The sequence below is a fragment of the Prionailurus bengalensis genome, chromosome D1 (assembly GCF_016509475.1).
Source record: "Prionailurus bengalensis isolate Pbe53 chromosome D1, Fcat_Pben_1.1_paternal_pri, whole genome shotgun sequence".
In the NCBI taxonomy this organism is placed as follows: Eukaryota; Metazoa; Chordata; class Mammalia; order Carnivora; family Felidae; genus Prionailurus; species Prionailurus bengalensis.
The window spans coordinates 67,657,348-67,680,690 of NC_057346.1; the positions used below are offsets into that span (position 1 = coordinate 67,657,348).

The window sequence follows — 23,343 nt, forward strand, 5'->3', positions numbered from 1 at the left end:
TCCAAATACCCAATATCTTAAAATAAATTTCACAGGTATTAACAAAAAATAGATCAAACTGTAAACTATTAGAAAATGGATTTGCTATCCCAATTAAGAAGAAATAATTTAAGGGGCGCCTGGGTGGCGCAGTCGGTTAAGCGTCTGACTTCAGCCAGGTCACGATCTCGAGGTCCGGGAGTTCGAGCCCCGCGTCAGGCTCTGGGCTGATGGCTCAGAGCCTGGAGCCTGTTTCCGATTCTGTGTCTCCCTCTCTCTCTGCCCCTCCCCCGTTCATGCTCTGTCTCTCTCTGTCCCAAAAATAAATAAACGTTGAAAAAAAAAAAAAAGAAGAAGAAGAAATAATTAAAAAAAAATTTTTTATGTTTATTTTCAACAGAGAGAGACAGAGTATGAGTGGGGGAGGGGCAGAGAGAGAGGGAGACACAGAATCTGAAACAGGCTCCAGGCTCTGAGCTGTCAGCACAGAGCCTGACACTGGGCTTGAACTCACAGACCACGAGATCATGACCTGAGCCAAAGTCGGACGCTCAACTGACTGAGCCACCCAGGTGCCCCAAGGAGAAATAATTTTTTATAATGATTTAAATAATGGAAGACTTCTCAAAGGAAAAGATAGGCAAAGATGATTATGAGAACTTTATAGTTTCTCTGCAATAACAAAACTCGTTAAATGAAAAATGTTAGAATGAAAAAGTATTGAGAAAAATACAAATCCGACAAGAAGATATAAGATTTGTAAATATTTATGCACCCAACATAAGACAAATATTAACAGACCTAAAGGGAGAAATTTTCAGCACTTCAATAATAGTAAGGGACTTTAATACCCTCGCTTTCATTAATGGTTAGATTATCCAGACAGAAAATCAATAAGGAAACATTGGCCTTACATGACACGTTAGACCAGTTGGACCTAACAGATATACACAGAATATTCCACTCAAAAGCAATAGAATACATATTCTCCTCAAGTGCACATAGAGCATTCTCCAGGATAGATCATATGTTAGGGCACAAAACGAGTCTCAAATTTAAGAAGACTGAAATTATATCAAGCATATTTTCCAATAATAATGGTATGAAACTGGAAATCAATTATAAGAACAAAAATATAGCCAATGAAATGTTAATATCTATAAAGTTTACATATATTACCAGCAAAAAAGAAACAACCCAACAAAAAACCTAAGGCCCAAATGGACACTTGGATATAGAGATGAAAAGCTAACCTACCCAATAAGAAAAAGCAGAGTAAATAAATATTTAAAATGTTTAAATTTGAACTTGCTTGCTGGCAAATTAATTGAAGTGATAGCAAAGTGGCATTTATTGAGTATCTGGTTCTTACTATATTCTGGCGCATAAGGAATAAAAGCAAAGCAATGTCAATTGCTGGTAGTTCTTAGGAGGAAGAGTCGTCACTCAGTCTTTGCAGGTAGCATTCCACATTGGAAGCAATTTAGTAAATGCAAATGTTTCTATGCTTTGACCCAATGAATCTCAAGCCTGAGAATTTATCCCAAGAGAGTAACTTGAAGGAAGAAAGAAAAAACTACAGGTACCAAGTTGTTTAAAGTAGGGTGGTTAATCATAGTTAAAAGAACTATAAACATCTGAAATACCCAATAATATACCCATCAAATGATAAATAAAAGGACAAGCCAAAATATATGGAATTGGTTATGAAATAAGTTTTAAAAGTAGAAATAGGCAATTATATCTACACAATCAAACCAATTGTGAAAAAATTGTAAATACTGGAAAGAATAAAAATTGCTTTTTTCAGAATTTATGGGGTTTTGAATCTTTTCCTAGTGTTTTGAATCTTCTTTAATAAGCAAATTAAAAACTAAAAGTAGAAAAGTATACAATACTTTTCCAGAGATTTCCTCTACAGATGGTTAATTTTTTTAATTTAGTACTTTAAAAAATTGTTGGAAATTTTACTTCTGAGAATCTTGTTAATGTTGAATAGGTTGGTGTTAGTTAACTATATTTCAGATCAGGGCCTCCAACATGGTTGTGGCACCCTGGACATGCTCACATAACAATCCTTAGGCAGAAAGCTTCTGTGCTGAGACTAACCACAGGTAGCATAACCCATAGAAGAGGTGAGCCAGGAGAAAGGGGGAAGGGAGGGAGGCAAGAGACCCAAAGTCTTATTTTCTAAAAATGAGTCTGGCAGAGTAGGTAGGTGGGGACTTGAAGGGCCAGGGAGGAAAGGGTTGGGGTCTGTACTTTATGGTGACAGTAAATTAGAAAGCAAGAGATGACTCTGATGTCTTGAAAAGAGGAACTGTTCTATTTGGGTAGCTTCCTGGGTGTGAGAGGAAAAGGAAGTGTCAAAAGTTCAGGCCTGGGTCACCCTTCCAGGCCCACTAAGTGCTAACAAGGCTCAGAGAGGACTGGCGGGGTCCGGAAGCAGGGGGTTGGTTGGAAGGAGACAAGTTTAGAAGTTTCCTGAGTGGGCAGGAAACATAATCTGATTCATTCATTTATCTGCAAATATTTACTGAGGGCCTGCTCTGTGTTTGGCCCACACTTGCCAATGGGACAAAGGCCCTGACAGGAAGTCTAGTATTTACACATTCACCTTCTTTGATCTGGTGAAAATGAATCCAGCACTGGCCTGAGAAGAGCATCTGCCCCGACCACACCTACCTTTTTCCTGCTCAGCTGCTTCGCTAAGGTCTGGAAGCTTGAGCCCCACTAAGTTCTGATTTCTCATCAGGATGTGCTCCTTTTTAAGAAAAGAAGAAAACAACATTTTGGATGATAACATCAGGCTGAACTCATCTCTCGGTTCTGTCTTTGGGCCTGTGTTCACTCAGCTTCATGTGGGAGGTACTAAGGGCAGCCTCAAAGGTGGCTGGACAGTCATAACGTGGTGATATATGAAAGGCACCTGGAAGACTGCTCCTCTCCCAGCCCATAAAGGTGCCTGAAAACCCACCATTAGCACCACATTCCTTGAGTTAAGAATTGTCCTTGGCATGGTCTGACTTTTAAATAAGCCTGTGGGCCTCTGGGCAAATGCTCCAGCCACACTGTGGCTGAGAGCTATACAACAAACAGAAGCAGATCCCAGGACTCTGGGGACAGGATTGTCCCCTAGATGTGTATGAAGCTCCCGCTGGAAATGATCTTTCTTGAGCTCATGACTGTGCTTTGAGCTGGCTAGAGCTTCTAGCCCTGCGGTTTAGGGCAGTGAATGCCCACTCCCAGGAATTACAACTTCTCTCCCAGTTCCCCAGTGGCCTGTTATGGCATCCCTTGAGTTGTTAAACTCTCCAGACAAATGAGGCCTGAGAACTGCCACCCCACTATACTGCCTGGGGCCACAGCAGTCAAAGTCCAGGAGAGATGGGGATGCCAACCACATGTATATGGCACAGGTAGGCTCACACCTGCTCCAAGTCAATCAGCACCAGACCAGCACTTCCAATGTCTAACAGATTTCCTCGCCCCTTATCGTGCTTACAAAGGGATCTTCAGTCTCACGTATAGCAGGGGCCACTTGAGTGGTTTACCCCCTGCGTAAAGAAGGAAGGGAAGGGGCCAGCAGAGGGTGCTCATAGCCCAAACGAAAGTAATTGGCCAGGGCCCTTTACCTGTTTCCTTAGCAGCTCCCCAGAGCATTCAATTCAGAGCCTTGTGGAAAGTTTCTGAATAGCAATGAAGGTTTCTGAATAGGACATGTTGCAATGTGTCCCTGCTAGCACAGAAACCTCCTCTCTTGTGCTTGACCACTATCAGATACCTCTTTTCCTTCCCCATCTCACACCCATTCTGCAGGGGAGCCAGGAGAGCCTTGTCCAGTTCCGGCCATGAGGGTGCCACGTCCCACCCCATGGAATCCCAGTTGCCTTGACCTGCGGCCTGGGTTGGCCCTCTGGGGAAGAGAGGACTGGGTAATGATTCCTTTGTCCTGTTAACCTCTTCTTGCCCCCACACCCTGTTTCTGTCCCCTACATCGCTGGACACTCCCAATATCCCCCTGCACAGGGTGACAGCCCCATGAGAGACTACTGTGCCTAGTTTGGTGGCCAGTGAAAGTTGGGGACGTCACAGACATTGGAAGAAATTCACCACAGGGGGAGCAGTCCCTCATGGCCATCATTATCCTTGAAGATGGATTTGAGGCCCTTTGTTAACAGGCATCAGGAAGGAAAGCTGGGGGGCCTGACAAAGGGAAAAGCTATTCCGTCCTTGCCTATCCCAGGCCTAGGCATGACAAGGTGCTCCATCAAGGGCTTCCTGTTTATGAGCTTCCAGCTCTGGCTGGAGAGGAAAACACAGCCCAGTCCTGAGGGCCCATGTGCCCCTCCATATAACTGCCTTAAAATGTGGCTTAAAATGTGGCTTTGTGTGGCAACTATATCCCACACTCACTCACCTGAAACTGGCACTTATGAAGAAGAAGCTATAGAGTGGGCCTGATTTATCAGGGTAGGGAAGTTTAGGGCCCTATAAGGCCCAAGTCCAAGCCAGAGCTACCTTGCCCCAAGTCCAGCTTGGCCCAGAGATCTGAAGCTCATGAAGGACCTGGAGTGTACACCCTACCCAGCTGGCCCTCAGGAACCCACCTCTCGGAGCTTAGTCAGTTTCTGCATCCTCACTGGCTGCACTTGTATCTGAAAGTCTTTGAGTCCAGGTGCCTTGGCCAGCTTGCTGCCAGCTTTGCCCGAAAAACGCTTCTCTTCCTCTGCCAGAGGCAGCTTGGCAAGCACTTTCTGCAGCCGGGGGCCAGGTTCTTCAGGACCACTGTCCCAGGAGACCCCCCTCAATAGGGGTGGCCGAGAAGCAGGGGACCGCAGCTCAGCTTTGGAGCCAAACTTTGACCCTGTCGGCTCTCCAGCTGTACCTTTTTCCTGGGGGGCCAGGGGAGCTGCCCCTCCAGAACCCTGGGCTGGACCTCTAGGCAGAGGGTTGCCCTCCCTGGCCGTCTTCAGAAGCACCTTTCCCAGGTCATTTTCAGCAGGACCAGGCTGAGGGCTATTCAAGGCCATTTTCCCACCACTGCCTATGCTGGAAGCTGAACCCTTGTGTGTGGCCTCAGAGCACTGGAGGGGATCACAGTTTTCCTTTTGTTCAATTGCAATTTCTTTGGACTTCTCAGTTGTAGGAGAACGAGGAGTCAGCCTGCCCTGAGACACTTTCCTCTGGTCATTCTGCTTCCGGTCAGCTAGCCCTTTGGAGACATTCTTCTGAAAGAGACAAGGTAGAGCTAGGACTATAGAAGCAGGCTAGAGAGGAAAGAGGTGTGGCCACTTCCACTGTGAGGCCTCTGCCCCCACAGACCTGCTAAGGTGCCTGTGTGTATGTGTGCCTGTGTGTGCACTAAGTGCTAGGGGAAGACTTCTCAGTCAAGTCTGAACCAGTAAAAGGGATCCACAGACAAGCCTGAGGTCTATAAAATAGACAGGACAAGGGGACCTGCCATACACAATTTGCCAAGAACTTCCCAAGGGCTAGGATCTGTGGAGGACAGTGAATAGAGGGCAGCTTGGGGGCAGCCACAAGTTTTGGCCTTGACTCAGTGGCTCTGGTTTCTAGTCCTGACTCTTCTTGGCAAGGACTTTAACTCTTAGGGACTCAATTTCTCATCAGATTTGGTAACCTCTGGAATTATGGAAAATGTATATGTGTGTTTATGTGTACGTGTTATGTTTTTCTGGGAAGAGAATCCACAGCTTTCAATACTTCCTCAGAAAGTTTCATGATCCAAAAGAGGTTAAAGACCATTGAATCCGGTGATTCTTGCAAAAGTGATATCTTTCTGCATTCTTATTTTATTTCCTGAAGGAAACCTGCTTTGTGAGGAGCCTAGAGGTCTATGTTGGGGTATTTGTGTGGCTATCTTGTGTGAGTACTGAAACTCTCCAAGAGAACTCTATTCCAGCCCCAGTTCTAGATGATATTATATTTTATGCTGCCCTCGACACCACCTTGAGCACTTTGCTCTGAGTAGGGGTGGGATCCTTCTAGTGCTCATCAGCAAAGGTGAGATTTTCCAGGCTGCCCCCAGGAAGAATCCTACCCAGGGGCTGGAACTTTACTGCAATTTTCACTAGAGCGGAAAAAGCAGCAGTCTTGCCTGACTGCTGCTGGGCCTAGTAATCCCCCTGGTTTCTGGCTAGTGGCCTGAGTGAGGGTGCAGGGATATAAGCAGGGCCACCATGGAGGTGATCCCCACTGAATCCTGCCTCCTTACCCCCCTCCACTTCAGAATTCCCATCATGATAGGACAGAGGAACATTCCAGCTCCCCAGCCTTGACCCTCCACTCATGTACACCCACTCGCAGGCTGCCCAGGGCCAGCCTAGGCTTTTGGAACAGTGTCTCCCCCACCCGAATCATGCAGATTGGGCAGAGTTCACACTCACAGGCTCGCCAAGATGAGGTGAAGAGACTTCGGCCTCATCCCCCTTCTGCTGGAGAAAGTAAACACAAGTCAGATAGCAATGTGAAGAAATCATATCTCCTCTTGAAATACCCTCAAAGAGGCCTCTAGAGGTAATAGATGTCTCCCCCTCCCAGAACCCTCATCTCAATACATCATGGAGGGTCTTACAGGGGTTAAGGGATAAGAAGAGAGACCAGGTGGCATAGAAACCCCAAACTGGGCCCCTGTTACCTGTGGTGGTGCTCCAAGCAAAGGAGGATCTGGGCCACTGCATGCATCCAAACCTGGAATGGTCCAGACACTGGTGAGTGATGTCCAGCACTCCAGACTGTCAGCTGATTCTTTAGCAAAAACACATCTACTTCCCCAGAATGTCCTCCCCCAGTTCCCTCAGGCCTGGTTGCCAGTAACATCACCATTTGTTGAGTGTCTCCCACATGTCAGGTTCTGTGGTGAGCCCTCATTTAATCAACATAAAAACCACATGAGGAAACTGAGGCAGAGGGAAATCAAGGCCACGTATCCAGGAAGTATCAGCACTGGGAATTGAACCCAGGCTGCCTGGGTGGAAACTGAGCTTGCCCCACAACTCGGACAAGGGCATGCCGCTCTTCCTGGCACCATGCCCGTTTCTGAGCTGGTCTGAGGGTGTGGCCCCATACACAGCCTAATGAAAGGGAAGAAACCAAAAAATAAAAGAGTGGTCCAAATAGAAGCCTTTCTAAATAAGCTCTGAGGTGATCTCTCTGCAAGTCCTCTCTTAGCAGAGAAAGCACCAGTTTTAGCCTCCTTCCCACAACCTTGCCTCCATCCTCTCCTACCTGGCCTCATCCTGGGTTAGGCCTGTCTCCCCACATGAGCTCAGAACCCCAATAGAAAGTACATCCACCTCCTCAGAGCCAGCCCAGCCAGGCCTAGCTGGGAGCCCTCTGAGAAGGAGACCAAACAGGGGTCCTGACTAGAAAGACTGCAAGATAGGAGGAATCCTGCTCAGGCCATGGGAGGGGCTGAGCTGCCACCCAAAGGGAGAAGCCAGGGGCACTGGACCTCACCAGGTGGCGTGGGAACAGTAAGCGAGTTGCTTTGAGAGGATGCGGGAGAAGCTCCGGGGCTGAGGTTCAAGGCAACAGCTGTGGAAACAGACACAAACTGGCCAGCATTTGTGAAGGTTTACAACTTCAGCTAAACAAAGACATCCTTTCAGGTATATCTGATCCCTGGGAACTAGGATCGTTTCGTCAGGGACAGGGACTGATTCTGGACTCCCAGATAAGGCTCCTACCGCAGGAGGACTCCATCCATGCAGAGTGGTCCAGGAGCCTGTGCACACGGGCATCACACAGGGATTTCTCTCTATGCAGGATTCAGGGAGGGGAAACCCATGCTAAATTCATGGGTATCATATGGGCTAACATTTCTTGGTGAAACAAAAACACAATAGGCCTAAAAAATGAAAAGCAGAGTTTTCTGAACTAAAGTGGGATCAGTATTTTTAGAGCTTCTGAAACAGAGTAAAATGTCTTCTCCTCACAAGATTCCTTCCACAGGACTCAGTCCTCCTAGGGTCTAGAGGCCTGGGGCAGGCAAGTCAAAGGCCACCTCTTGGAAGCAGAGCTCCCACAACTGGAGCCTGGACCTCCCTATCCCCCACCCCACCTTGGACGTGCTCAGGGAAGCCACCTGTGCATCCTACCTGACTGGGAGTCTCCGGGGCAGCTCTTGGACTTCCTCCCGCGGCGAGTCAGGAATCGTTCACTCACCAACTTGGCTTCTTCCAGCAGTGCCAGGTTTTTCTTTTTGTCCTCCTCTGAGATGCTGATATCTGGCAGCTGGTCATGTACCAGGTCAATAATGTGCCCTGCAGGGTCTGCAGTGGAAGGGTGAACATGGGGCAAGAGCCATGGGATCCTTGGTCCACCAACACCCCAGCCCAGGGAAGCTGCCCAGAGTGGACTCAGCCAGCCAAACATTGGCCCTAATGCTGGGCTAGGGAGACAGATAGGGCTTCCTCAGACAGATAGGGCTGCCTGTAGTCTGTGGTTGTGGCAAGTCCTCTGTAACAGGTTCCCAGTACTGTCCTAAACTCTGCCATTAGGGAAAGCCATCAGGAGCTCCACCTCTATGCTGTTTCCCTAGTGTGTTCATCCTTCAGGTCTCTGTTTCTTCAACAAGCTAGTGAGCTTAAGACGTGTGGATAAAGGGAACACTCCAAAGATCATGGCCACCTTCCCTCCCTTCTTTCCTCTACTCACACTGTCTACCCCCATCCTTCTCCAAAACTGCCTCTTCTCCAGCAGGTCTTCTCTGGGTGAATGACACCACTTTCCCCAGCTGCTCAGAAACATGGAAGTCACTCCACACTCTTTCCTCAGTCTCATCATGTCCCATCTACTGATCATCAAGTCCTGATCATCATTTACCTCATAAATATCTCTGGAAATTGTGCCTCCTCTCCATTCTTGTTTCTTAGATCTCACCTGCACAATTACAACAGTCACTTCCTAGGTCCTTTACCTTCAGGCTCTCCCCTTCATCCCATCTTCCACTGCCTATCAGAGTGATTTTCCTAAGAGCCATATCTGACCTTGCAATCCTCCTGCCTTACCTCATCAGGATTCCTCATGGTCCCTAGTCATGTGCAAAAGCCAAACTTGGCCCAGCACTTTTGCCCATCCCACATATTTCTCCTAAGCTCCCTCCCATCCCCCTTGGTGATGAATAGCTCTCATTGTGCCTCTACAGCCTCCCTTTCCCCTTCTTCTGGTTGTAGTTCCCCAGTTTGCTTTGGATAAAACTCCTCTGGGTCTCAATTATGTTGGTTAGGAAGAAGATAAATCCTATCCCCCACCTCACCCCAGCCTTGGCCAGTCAATGAGTTCAACCCCCCTGGCCATAGTGATTGACTCAGGGATGGCCATGGGAGGCCAGGAAGAGGCAAGTCTTAGAATTGTGTTGAGTGTACAGGAAGAGGCACTCTATTTCCACTGATGCAACATAAGCCTGGAGTTGCTGGTAGCCATTTGCAAACAAACAAACAAAAAAACAAATGAACAAACAAAAAAGAAGCAAACACATGAAACTTTAGAAATGGGATAAACCAATTACTAGTGACCCAACTTGAGCACCTGGATTCAGCACTCCTTGAAACCACAAAACCTGGCTTTTATTTATTTTTATGTATGAATGTATTTATGTATGTATGTATGTATTTTTGGTGTAAGAGTTTAAGTTAGGTTTCTAGCATTTGAAAGAGCCCTGACCCTAATACACACATCAGAACATTCAGTCACTCTGTTACTCTGTTATGGTTCCTGCATCTCCACCATGTTGTTTCTTCCACCTTGAATGCTTTTTCTTCCTCTTGTCTGTCTGTCCAACTCTCTGAGGTACAACTCAAATACTCTTTCATCTGGAATCCCTATCCAGCCTTCCCCCTCCCCAGACAGAATTGGTCCCCTTCTTGCCTCAGTTTCCCTAACACTTCTGTGAAGGACCTTAAAATATAGTGTCTTGATTATATCTGTTCACGTCTTAGTCTGCTCATAGACTATGAGCAACATGAAAGCAGAGACCAAATCTGTATGACATCTCTGTTCCAATGGTCCAGAACAGACCCTGAGAAACCACTTGGAGAATTACCTGGTGGTTGGGGCAGCCATGCTTGCATTCAGGCACATACCTACCTGGATGTGGGCCTTTCTAGCAGGAGGTGGAGGCCTCTGCCCCCTGAACCCTAGAATTGAGCCTCACCCAGTTGTATTCTCTTTGACTTCCTCATCTTTTTCTTTACCCCCTGGCCTTGTCTTTTTACCAAATAAATTATAATTAGATATCATACTTCTTCTGGGCTCAAACACAGAGGGGCAGACTGACTTTGCCCTCTTGGGCTCATAGTTATGGACCTGCCTGAGAATTAAGAGAGGGGAAGGGGCTGAGCCTGGCTAAGCTGCCAGATCTTAGCCTTCCTGCTCAAACACAACTTCAGCCGGACCCCTGTCTCTACAGAAATAAGATAAATTGGACTAGCCCTTACCCACAGAAGTCAGCGAAACAGTGGAAACCTTCAAGTTTCGGTGAGAAAGCCTCCTATGGGGACTGTGAGCTCTGAAAGACAGAACAGAGTCATCTTAAGCAAATTTGTCCACAACTGGTAAACACACAGATACCTGTATATTCTTTCAAAGTCGTCCTAGAGCATCATCTTTCAAGCTTGTCTAAGCTTGAGAACTTGTTAGAAATGCAAATTCTCAGGTTCCACCCCAGACCAAATGGATCAGAAACTCTGGGGGTGGGACCCAGACATCTTGATTGAACATGCCCCCTAGGTGATTCTGATGCTTGCTAAGGTTTTTGAAACACTTCCCTAAGGAAATGTAACTTTGACTATTTACTGTTCATTAGGGCCCAGACTGAGTGAACATCTAACTGTAGAAAACTCATAAAATGTGAATAATTGTCTGGAAGAGATGTAGATGATTTCTGGAGAAGAAAGATAAAAAACAAGGTTTCATTGCCTTGTGGAATATTAACCTATTTTATGTTTAACTTAGCGATCTTATTCCAGCATTCTTTTCCTCCTCACTGATTATATACATATTTCCATCTCTTATATCCTCTTTTGAACTGGCTTTGTTATCCTCATGGTTCCCTTGTCAATGAGTTCAAGAAATCTTTGACACATGCTCACTATATATCTGTATGAGAATGATCTTTGTAGCTTTTTGGAAACTATACTTACACAATCTTATTCCAGTTAAACCAATGCATGTACTAGTGCTGTGCCAAACTGAGGCAGTGACATCCCTGTGTATATGAGCCAATGTCCTTGGCTCATCTTCCACACAGGACACACTTCAGCCAGGGGCAGGATTCTCCAGTCAAAGACTCATATCTCTCAGGTCTGTTTGCAAATATCTGGGAAGTTATTATACAAAACTGCCTGCATGATTTGTGCTTTTCTTAAAGTGCAAAGAGCCAGATCCAGGAGAAGAAAAATAATTTGGGGGTGGGGGAGATAATGGAAAAAATCCCAAGCTTTTGCTCACATTTGGAAAAAGTGCTTGATTGAATTTCATCAATAAAATGATAAATGAAGAAGATCTATCTATCTATCTATCTATCTATCTATCTGTTTAATCCTCATATTGTAGGGAATATTGTTCTATACAGCACAAAGATTAGGCACATGGAATGTACCTGTTGACTAGGTTTTTATCAGTTTCTCCTTCTGGTGAACTGGCCTCCCCAGTCAGGATGATGGTAGGTGGACTGCAGGATATTTCTGCAGTGTGAGGGCCCTGGTGGTTCAGAACAAAAACACAGATGGAGTTAGACTTAGGATGATGGAAGCTCCCAGGAGGTGGAGCTAGAGCATTTATTCCAGTATCATGACACTCAGAACCATCTTGATAAAGGTTGAATGCAGTTTATTTGGATTATTCAAGGGGGAAAAAAGGAAAGCAAGAAAGTAAAAACACCATTTCTCCTTCATTCCCCAGCAAACATTCACCTAGCTTAACATGTTCTACTTTTCATGCACCAAGTTTTGGGAACCTCTAAGCCACCCCTGGTTAGTCCTGACTAAGAATCTAGAAAAAGAATGGTGCAGAGGCTTAGGCTGCAGCCAGCCAGACTGAGGAAGGATGCATCCACACATTCCCGATATTCACTGAGAGCCCATATTGGAATAATTGTGACATTTTGATAATTTAATTTGTGACATTTAATTTGTATAACCTTGAAAAATGTTTATCTAATTACACATTTCTGAAATTAGGACAAAAGTTATTAGCCAGTACTTAGATATTTTAGGTATTTCAAAACCATTAAATAAAACTACTAACAGTAAACATGAGAGTTTTTCCATTCTGGGTTGGTGAGGCTGTAGTGAAATCAGTATACGGTTACACTGTGATGGTTGTGTGAATGGGATTACCATATCTGGACTATAATAAATATTGGTTGAGTGAGTGAATAAGTGAATCGAATAAAGCACTATAGGGTATACAATAAGGTCCATAAAGATGCATGTCAACTTGCACTTTCCCACACCTAAGTGTACTGGGGATAAAAATAGGACTAGATAACAGTAACATACAGTGTCTCTCTGGTTCTTTTGCCACCTACTGTTGCTGTATTTCCATCTCAGAATCATTCCCAGTTATGTCTGGGCATCTCTCTAGGGGTCCTCTTATATGTACCCTTATCGTTTTCCTTCTCTTCTTCCCTGATCCCCAACCCCCTTACTGGTGTGTGCTGCCAGGGCTCTCTATGAACACCACACAGTCCCTGCCAAGACCTGTCTGCTAACACTCTTAAGCATGTCACATTACACCACCTCCCAGGTGTGGCTTCCTGGAGCTTCAGAGCAGTGGGTCGCCATTGCCACTTTGAGGACTGTGTCCTTCTGGAGCTAATGGCCCTCCTGAAGCCATTGCCTGGGGGCTGCCCTCACAGACCCAGGGCTGAGCTGTGTTCTTGAGCCCTTAGTGTATATATATTGACTCTTTGCAAGGTTGGTGGGGAGGCCTTCTCTCCTTTTCTCATTATTACTTGTTGTTAAGTGGGTTCCATATGGTGCTATCTGTACTTCTTAAATCCCACAATTTTTAGTGAAACCAGCTCTTCCCGTTTTTCATTTGCATCTCCTCCCCTCCCTTGGCTTCAAACATAAAGGCTGGATGAGATAGAGAGTTGTCTCAGAGTCAGGCCAGGGAATGCCAGATCCCTGTGTTCCAAGACCTCTTCAGCTGGAGAGAGGTGCAGGGATTGGAGGAGGTGGAAGCACTCAGAATCTCTGAGCACATGGAAGGAAAGTTTGGGCAGGGACTTTGGCTAGATAGGAGGAGTAGAAAACAGTATTGCCTATTGGAAGAATCATACAGACCTGTGCTCAAATTTATGCTCACCATCCACTAGCTGTGTGTCCTTGAGCAAGTTATTTAACCTCTCTATACCCCATGATCATAAAATCTAACTCACAAGGTTGATGTGAGTTTTAAAAATAATGTTGAAAAAGCACCTAGCACATGACTGGCGTTTTCAATAAATAGTTTTATTACTGTCATATAACTTTTCTCTCTCCTTCAACAAAGACACTTTAGTTATCCATCATGTGCCAGGAACAGCTTGAAAAACAAATACCCTCAAGACCTCACAAGCAAGGGATACAGAGAAGTAATGAATACTTATAATAAATTTAATCTGAAAAGAAATGGACCACATTCTGTGAAAGTTCAAAGGAAAAGAAGGAAAACTCATCAGGGGAGTTGAAGACTCTCCAGAAGAGAGGACATTTGAGCTAGGTTTTGAGGGATGGATGGGAGCTTGTAAGACAAAGATAGTAGGGAAGAGGTTTTGGGCAAAGGGAACAGCATTAGTAAAAGACATAACTGGGCATTAGGGATTTATCAGTGTAACTGGAGTGTGGATTATGGGGTATGTAAGATAGAAAGGTCAAGAATGGAACTGCAATATTGTGGTTTATAAGAAAAAAATATATATATATAGTCATTCAGATAACCAAAGTATATTTCTCATATATATTTGGTCTTCATCCACAGTTTCTAGCTCACGGCTCCCAAGACCCTTGGAATTTCCTGAGCAATAAGAGCAATGGAAAAATCTCTTCTTATAATATTTGGTATCTTATAATATTTGCCCTCAGTTCTGAACTTCCTTCAGAGCCATAAAGGTGAAATGGGTGTCTTTTATTTATAACAAGCCCTTTTCACCACAGCTGAGTTTATGTTAATGAAGGTGACTTTTGCAAGACATCTATGCATGGAAGTTGGTTGCCAGGGAAACAACCATGAATAGAGGGTGGGAACTTTCAGTCCCGCCCCCTGATTTCTGGGGATGGGAGAGGGGCTAGAGGTTGAATCAATCCCGGATGGCCAATGAGTTAATCAATCATGCCTACATAATGAAGCCTCTAAAAGGAGAAGGTTCAGACAGTTTCCATGTTGGGAAACCAGAACATTTCCACATGCCACTGTGCCACATACCAAGCTCCATGAGGACAGAAGCTCCTTTATTCAGAATCTCACCTTGTGTATCTCTTCATCTGACTGTTGATTTGTATCCTTTAACATACTTTGTAATAAATCATTAATCTAGTGAGTAAATGGGTTTTCCTGAGTTCTGTGAGTCACTCTAGAAAATTATCAAACCTGAGGAGAGGATCATGGGAACCTCTGATTTCTAACCAGTCTATCAGAAGCACAGGTGACAACCTGAACTTGTGATTGGTGTCTGAAGTGAGGGCAGTCTTGTAGGACTGAGTTCTTTACCTGTGGTTCTGATTCTGTCTCCAGGTAGGTAGTGCCAGAATTTATTTTAATTCCTCGAGACCCTGCTGGTGTCAAATAATTGCTTATTTGTAGGGGGAAGACTACAACACAAACACACACACTGGACTTGGATGCAGGAACCTAATTTAGAGGCAAATAATGGAAATAGAATAAAAGGATGAGCCAGCTTCTGAAGGACATTGGGTGTTATTCCAGTGAGTTTGATTTTTATGGTTTCAGACATGGAGAACACTGAAGGTCAGGTTTGGGAATAACTTGACCACCCAAAGAGAAAACATAGAAATGTTGACAGCAGATCCATTCATGGATCATCATGATGCACATTGGTTGAGATGATGGAAGAAGCCCTGTTATTATAGTATCCATCTACCGCTTAGGAATTTTGAGAAGCTTCCAGTAAATTGGAGCTGTGTTACTCTCCATTTGGCCAATGTACAGTGACAGGGAGTTAGTATGATGCTTGTGACTGGAACCAAGACTGGCCAACCTATCCTCACAACTCCAGAACTCCAGTCCCTCCGAGAACACAGGTATCCATAGTTCTGTCAAAGACTCTTGTAAGACATGCTCAAGAAGTTTCCCAAAAAAAGCAATAGCTCCTTCTATAGACAGTATAAGCTTGATGGGCTAGTGATGAGCTGGTTACTTGCTTTGTCCTCTTGTTACCCTGTCAATTCCCATAACTATAAAACGATTAAAGGCCTGCTCTGTCTCAGAAGTTTATGTGAATAAAATGAAATGATGAATGTGTATGCACTTTGATAAGTGTCATATGGTCTACAAATATCTATTGATCATGATTATCATTAAAATGAACAATGGCTGTATTCACTTCTCCCCACCTTTTGTCCCCTGGTAGGAGGCCAGCAAGAGGCAGAGAAGCTGGGGCCTTCCAAGGGGCCAGAAAGGAAGCAGGAGGATCTTGGGTCATGATGTGGGACCTGATGACACACAGTGGAACAGCATCCAGAAGAGCTGCTGAGGTCAAAAAGGGGAATCAAAATGGTAGGTCATGGGCTGAAACTGGAGCAGACAGTACCAGGGGCAGTTGCCAAGCTAAGTGGGAGAGCCAGTAAAAAGGGCGGAAAGGGGATGGATCCTCCAGTGAGCAGAAAGAAGGGCTGAAGGTTTTCCAGAGGCTTTTCTTCATGTCATTACCAGGGTTTCTTGTTGTGGTTTCTTGGATCTCAATGAAAGAATTAGCTATTCTCTGAGGTACAAATTAGAGACCTGGCGGGCCATTTGCTAAATAATGTTTATAAATTTTTATATTAGTTGTCAACATTTATAATTGGAAGAATTCCCATAAAGGTTTGGATTTCCTGCTTTTCCTGAAAAACCAAGAGACCAAGCCATCTTGGGTCTGCATTTCTGCAGAGTAACGGTTGGTCTGCTTCTGTAGCTTGCTTCAATCATTTGTACTCCCTGACTGGCCCTGAAAGCATCCAAGTTACTGCCCCTGTGGCACATGATTCTTAACCTGAAAACCAAGGTTTTCTGAAACACAGGAGGTTTGTGCTTAAAGCCTCCTTGACTCATGACACCTTTTTTTTTAAACCACTTTATTAAGGTATGATTGACATATGAAAAGCTATCCATATTTTATGTATATACCTTGATGAGTTTAGAGATAAGTATACACTTATGAAACTCTTATCACAATTTATGCCGTAAGTCTATCACTTCTCAACATTTCTTCCTTTTGCCTTCTTATTTATTTATTATTGTTATTGTTGTTGCTGTTGTGATAAGAATGCTTATAAGATCTACCCCGTTAGAAAACTTTTAGGTATACAACACAATATGGTTAAGTCTAAGCACTAAGCTGTACAATATATTTCATTTTGTGTAACTCCCACATCGTCTTGGTGGGATTTCTTTCCATACAGTCCAATGGGTGACTGCTACCATGGGAATTCCAATTGAAACGCTGATTTTTCTTATAGTATGTTTGAAATTCTTTCCCTGGGTGGAGTTTATTTCAACTGCAACAGTTTGTGCTCTAAAAATTACCTTTTTCATGATTTTCATATATAGAGAATTTCTTTCTTGTATGAATCCTCTGGTGAACAGGAAGAAATGCACTTTGGCTAAAATATTATTTTCATGCTCATTATATCATATGGTTTCTGCCATCTCTTGGGATGGGCTTTTATGAATTCCCAGAAGACATTAATGAGGATAAGGTAAGTCTACATAAAAGGGGTGAGAGAGCCAAACATTACTTTCTTCATGTTACATCCTGAAAAAAACCTTGTGTAGTGCTGCGGGGATTATAATATATACCCATTTCCAAGAGTCTAATACCTTCACTCTGCTAAGTAAGTAGAATACAGTTCATTTATTTATTTTATTTTATTGACACACTACCTATTTCCCAAAGCAATTTGAAATAACCAGCAATAAAATCTAAGATATAAAAACATGAGGCTATAAAAATGGGGAGACAATTTGATAAATACAAACATCCCTAGCAGATAAGGAGAAATGCATGCTTCTCCTAACCATCCATGGTTTGACTCTGAAGTTAAACTATTTGACCTGAAACCAAATGAATCTGTGATCCATTTGGCCCAGGCTCTGAGAAAGATTGCTTTAAAGAATTATTCAGCAGACAAAAATAATACAAAAAGAGCCTCATTCTTCACTCTCAGCTCTCAAAGGACATGGAAGGAGATAATGCTTAACCATCCTCACCTCTCCTCTGCCCTTTGACTTTTCACTCCCCATGAAAAGCCTCTCTTCCTTTCCCTCCCTCCTCAACTTACTCCTCCAGCTCCATCCAATTACTTATTGTACAGATTGTCTAGCCTTTCTTTTTATGGTTGGCTCGCTGAAGTTTTCAAAAGCCTTCTAGTCTAAGAAGTCAGTGTGTAAACATCCACACATTGTTATGCTTTATTCTCTCCAGCAAACTTACCGAATGCCTATCATGTGCTACAGTCTACACTAGAGCACAGGAAGAGAAAAGTGAAATAGGCAGACCTCTGAAGTGCTTCTCAGTTAGCACAATGGGATGAGGAGTGGGTGAAAGCACCCCTCACCCCCACCCCAGGTAGTGCCTAGGGCCTGGTGCCCTTACTGTTGACCTGCGAGGTAAATGGTCTGCAACACACTAAGGAGCTGCCTTCTGGTGGAAGTTTTCTCTGCCTCCTGGCTGAAGACAACTTGCAGCAAAGCTCTCCTAAGGTGGCTGTCATGCATGGGGTTGTATGCACCCTCAGTCAGAGGAGGGTAGGGGCAGACATGCTCATAGAAAGGCAGAAACAAGCCATAGGTGGCAAGTGCCAAACATGTAACCACAAACACATGCAATTCAAAGCAGCTTAAAAACCAGGAGGCACAAAGCAATCAGGGAGAAATCCTCTAATCCCCTGATGGAATGTCCTGGAATGCTCCTCACTCTCTCTTTTCAGTGCGTGCAAAATATACAATAATAAAATCAAAGTGTTCTTTCCCTAATCAGTACATAGAATGGATGAACAAGCTCTGTGAAAAACTGTTTTTGTGGGGAACATTCAGTCTCCTGTGGGCTGTTTCAGTTCAGTAGGCACTGAAGAGACAGGAATCCAGGAAAGTGTGGGAAGATTCCAGAGACCCTCTGGAGTGAATTCTGCCAGGTTGTAGTGTGTGTGATGAGTGTGAATACTCAACCCTGCTCCCAACCTGAGCTGCTAAACATAAGACAGGCCCTCAAGAAAGCTTGTGGTGCAGCATGTCCAAATATGGAGCTTGCCAGTGAAGTTACTGGCTTCAGGACTTCAAGGGCCTTGAGCTTGGGAACCACAGTAATTCGTCCATAGTACAGGTTCTCACTTACTAGCTGTGTGACCTTGAGCAAGTTACCTCGCCTCTGTGTTCCTTGGTTACCTCATCTGTCAAATAACTATCCCACAGGGTAGTTACAAAAATTAAACAGATTGATATGGAAATAAGATTGCCGGCTAAAATACAGGATGTCCAGTTATATTTGAACTTCGAATAAACAACAAATAATTTTTTAGTGTAAGTGTGTTCCAAAATTGTATGGACATAGCTGTATTTTCATTTGCTAAATCTGCAGCTCCAGATGGAAAGCACCTGGCACTTAGCAAATGCTCAGTAAGTGTCAGATGTTATATTCTGTTATTGTTAACTTTGGGGCTGAATCAATTACTTTGGAGTTTGGTTTTGAAGAGATTATTGTTCTTAGTTTTGAGTCTGATCAATCATTTGGAGTTAAATTAGGAGGGCCTCACTCTTCTGGCCATGGAGCCATAGAGCATCTTCCCTGGGCATCTATCTGACCACAAAAGCCCAAGTGGTCTTATAATCAGTGACCCCCAGAGAAGCCCACCTCCAAGACCACCTTCACTTGGCTCCACTCCCTCTCTTACCATCTGCCTCTGAGACCATGTAGAGATTTCCTTTGCAAGGTTACAGACATGAACAACAAAGGAACAAATGTGGGTAGAAGGGAGTGACACTTTCTTGGACTTCTAAGTGCGAGGCCCAATCCCAGACACTTCTGGTGTGTTTCCTCACTTCATCCTCCCAGCAATTCTGCCACTGAATCTCAGGATATCCATCTACAAATTGGGGATGGTAATGCCTCCTAATGCCATAGAATCATAAAGAGGAAAGTGAAGGCCCTGAGCATGGAGTAGACAATGGATGCATTTCCTTTCTCCCTGCTTTTTCCTCATCAGCCCCCACTTTACCAGTGAAAGAAAGGACTTGTCCAGGGCTGTGCAGCTGGAAAATAGTGGAAAGGACTAAATATTAGGCCTGTTGGCCTTCCCACTTCACCATGCTACTCTTATAGCTGTTTCTCCTGGTCTTTGGTCTCACCTCTCGTGGTTCCCGGTGTGTGCATGACACTCTGACACTCCTGTTATTCTTCTAGGCTGCTCCCGCCTTCACAAACACTTTCCTTCAGGAGGCCCTCCAGCCAGCACAAATTTGAACATGTAGTTGGAGGAAAGATGGCAGGGGCACCCCCTTACCTTTCCACAGGCCCAGTCTCACCAAGGGTCCATTTCCCTTCCCTGAAATCAGCCAAGCATGGAGGCCCAGGCTGTCTCCCCACAAGCTCACCCTATAATAAGCCAGCAGGTCACATTTTGTTCTCCTTAAATAAACCTTATAGAAACATTTAAATGTTTATTTCACTCATAAATTCCCAGGAATGCGCAACAGTTTCCTAACTGCTTGTATGCAGAGATAAATATAGGCCTGTGTCATAGACGGGAATATTATCTTCCCTTCCCCAACATCACATGACTAGGCCTGGGTAGGAAGCTCTAAGAAACAGCCCCAGTCCCAGCCCTGGTGGGAGTGGGGAGTTCAGCTCCTGCACTTGGGCCCTGGCAGATAGCCTGGGAGAGAAGGACCCAACTGGAAGCCAGTGTAGGGTATAATGCAGTTGGGGAGCCCTAGTGGGAATCCCACCTGGATGACCTTGGGCACTTTACTTAACTTTTCTGAGTTTCATATTCTCAAACATTATGTGGGCTAATAATCCCCATTTTCCAGCCTTGTTTGAAGGATTAGACAAGATAAAGCAATATTAATAGTGATGATATTGGTGAGAATGGTAGAAGAGGTTGGGACTTGTGGTGGCTGTATCCTTAGGTCCCTTTCTCATCACATGGAGGGCAAACACGGACTGTCTCTGTAGAGAGGGGCCCTGGCCACAAAGAGGAATTGGTGCTCTTGTGATGGATAAAAGGACTCTGGGGACTTGGGAGTAAATTATTATTCTAGCAGCAAGTCCTAAGAGCATGGGAGAGAGCAGAAATGCCTCTGCTGAAGTCTGCTGGATATTAGGCTCCTCCCTGCCAAGAACTGAGTACCAGTTCCTGGCTCCCCTAAAGCTCCTCAGTGCCCACCCTGTGGATCCCACTGTGTACCCAGGGCCTGCTTGCCTTTGGAGGATACTCTTTTTTTTAATGTTTTTTTTTAATGTTTATTTTTGAGACAGAGAGAGACAGAGCATGAACGGGGGAGGGTCAGAGAGAGGGAGACACAGAATCTGAAACAGGATCCAGGCTCTGAGCTGTCAGCACAGAGCCCGACGCGGGACTTGAACTCACGGACTGCGAAATCATGACCTGAGCCGAAGTCAGCCGCTTAACCAACTGAGCCACCCAGGCGCCCCTGGATACTCTTTCCTACCATTGTCCACTCTATTCCTAGAAGCCAAGGATCAACAACCACTAGATTATCCTACCTTCTTCATCACTGTTTTCACTCTCATGCCAAAAAACATCAGGAGTGTGGAAGTACATGCAATGTCTATTAGTCATACTCAGTGGAGAGTGTATCTATCACCCAGCCAGCCATTCATTCATTATAATCTTCTATCCTTTCCTCCTCCCTCATTTTCCTCCTGTTTCTCCCTTCATTTCTTCCTCCCTTCAATTCAGGCATTTAATCATTCAGCCAGCCAATTATCCACCCAACCTTTCACAAAAACATCCATCCATCCATCCATCCATCCATCCATCCATCCACCTATCCATCCATCCATCCATCCACCTGCTCATTCACCTGCTCATCTGTCCATCCATCAATCCCACCTTGAGTTCCCACCACATATTAGAGCCTATGCTGAGAGTTGGAGATACACATACAAAAGACACAGCCCCTCTCCTAAGTAATTTATATGCAGTCTGACAGGAATTAGAGAAACAAAAAATGATAGGCTACTTCTTTGCTCACTGTAGGAACTAAAGAAAAATAATTTTAATATACAATTCTGACCTCCTATAACAATCAACACTTCCAGAACACTGCCTGCTTTTTCTTAGGCACACATTTCCCGAAGGGTCTCCAGGGAGGTAGAGAGAACCCCAGTCTCCTGGCTAGTGAAGACAGGTCCTGAACAGCCAAGGGAGGGTAAAATGAAGAGAAAAGCTGGCAATCTACCTTACATGGTAAAGGATGTTGTTAAACTCTAGATATTCCCAAGGACAGCATAGACCAAGGATCCCCCAATTCCTGACCAGAGAAGCTTGTAAGGGATCACAAAGCAAATCAGATCAGAAATGAATTGTCATTCAATTGTAATTCCACTAGGAGGTGAAGTCTCTGAGAGTGGGGTCTTGGTTATTCAGTGCTCAATAAACATTTGTTGAATGAATTCAATAAACATTTACAGCTAACTCTTGAACAACGTGGGTCAGAACAGCACTGGTGGATTTTTTTTAATAGTATCGTACTGTAAAAGTATTCTCTCTTCCTTATGATTTTCTTAATAACACTTCCGTTTTTCTAGCTAACTTTATTGTAAGAATACAGTATATAATACATATAACATACAAAATATGTCTTAATGACTGTTTATGTTATCAGGAAGGCTTCCAGTCCACAGCAGTCTATCAGTAGTTAAGTTTTTGGAGAGTCAAAAGTTATACATGTATTTTCAGCTGTGCATGGGGTTGGTGCCTCTAACTCCCACACTGTTCAAGGGTCAACTATATTGAGTAAATTCAACATGATTCCATATTTATTGGGTATCTATCATGTGTAAGAGAAGAGTTACCCTTTCCTGTGTGCTCAAACTCTGTTGCAGTTAAAGTGGAGTGTTTTCTGGACTAGGAAGAAGAAAAAAATAATTCTAGCCCCATTTCCTCCGCTTACAGCCATGAGGCAGTGGAATCTAGGTCTTGCTGCTTCCTTGTTATGCCCTTTGGACAAATGACTTAACCTTCCAAGCCTTAGTTTCCTAATCTATAAACTAGGTATAGTCATTGCTAACTTATAGAGCATTATGAAGGCTATCTGAGATAATGAATGTAAAGAGTTTAGCCTAGAACTGAGCCCCATGTTTAGTTTCTTTTCCTGCATTTGGATATAATACTTAACTGCTCTGAACTTTCAGTTCCCTGGGGATGTTGATCACTGTCCTCACAGTGAGGTTAGGGCATCAATTGCAGTAATATATGTAAAAACTTTTCAAAAACTGTTTTGTGCTACATTAGGGACTGAGCACCTGTTATGAGCTGAGAACCTTGCATGGCACTTTATATAGATTATTCTGGTAATTAAAGTCAAGCTGCCTGGGGTTTGACTCTAGGCTCAATGACTGTATTAGCAAGAGCACATTACTTTTCTCTGCTTGAAGTCTTTATCTCTAAATGGGAATAACAATAGTACCTACCCCACAGAGATATTTTGAAAATTAAATGAGATAAAGTATACAACAAACCTAGCACAGTACCTGGAACATAGTAAAGGTTCCTTAAAGGTTTGTTGTTGTTAGCAGCTATTAATGTAAGGCTTGGCTTACAGATAAGGAAATTGAGGCAAAATGAGTAACTCACCCAGGGTCCCGCTCAGGGTTGTGAAGCCCAGCTCTTTCCACATTGCCACACTACTTACACGTTGTGTCCCAATGAAATGGAAGCATTTCCTGTGCCTTTCAGAACTCCCTGGCTGCTTGGGAAAGCCTGCATGGTACTTTTCTGAAAGGGCGGCTGAACAGGCTCCACTCTGGGCCAGCCCACTGAAAAGCCAGGATGGGTCTCTCACTATGCTGACACAAACAGGAAGTCCAGATTTGTCATGGCAGCAGCCACCACGATCTCCAATTGTGAGCCAAAAGAGGAGGCCCAGCAGCTTCATGGTCAGAGGTTTTAG

At 44.3% G+C, this 23,343-nt stretch overlaps 1 protein-coding gene across 17 annotated transcripts in view; it reads right to left on the minus strand.

Moving 5' to 3' along the window:
* IRAG1 (inositol 1,4,5-triphosphate receptor associated 1) overlaps positions 1-23,343 on the minus strand; it is a 120,386-nt gene that overhangs the window by 47,163 nt on the left and 49,880 nt on the right. For 4 of the 17 annotated variants that reach the window (XM_043580652.1, XM_043580645.1, XM_043580648.1 and 1 more), the window contains 8 exons: positions 11,606-11,706; positions 10,443-10,513; positions 8,103-8,276; positions 7,462-7,539; positions 6,641-6,693; positions 6,390-6,437; positions 4,590-5,210; positions 2,665-2,743 (listed from right to left, as the gene is read on the minus strand). In XM_043580652.1, the coding sequence (XP_043436587.1) occupies positions 2,665-2,743; positions 4,590-5,210; positions 6,390-6,437; positions 6,641-6,693; positions 7,462-7,539; positions 8,103-8,276; positions 10,443-10,513; positions 11,606-11,706 (1,225 nt within the window). The remainder of the gene's footprint in view (positions 1-2,664; positions 2,744-4,589; positions 5,211-6,389; positions 6,438-6,640; positions 6,694-7,461; positions 7,540-8,102; positions 8,277-10,442; positions 10,514-11,605; positions 11,707-23,343) is intronic. The other 13 variants (XM_043580653.1, XM_043580655.1, XM_043580659.1 and 10 more) reach the window with 6 other exon arrangements.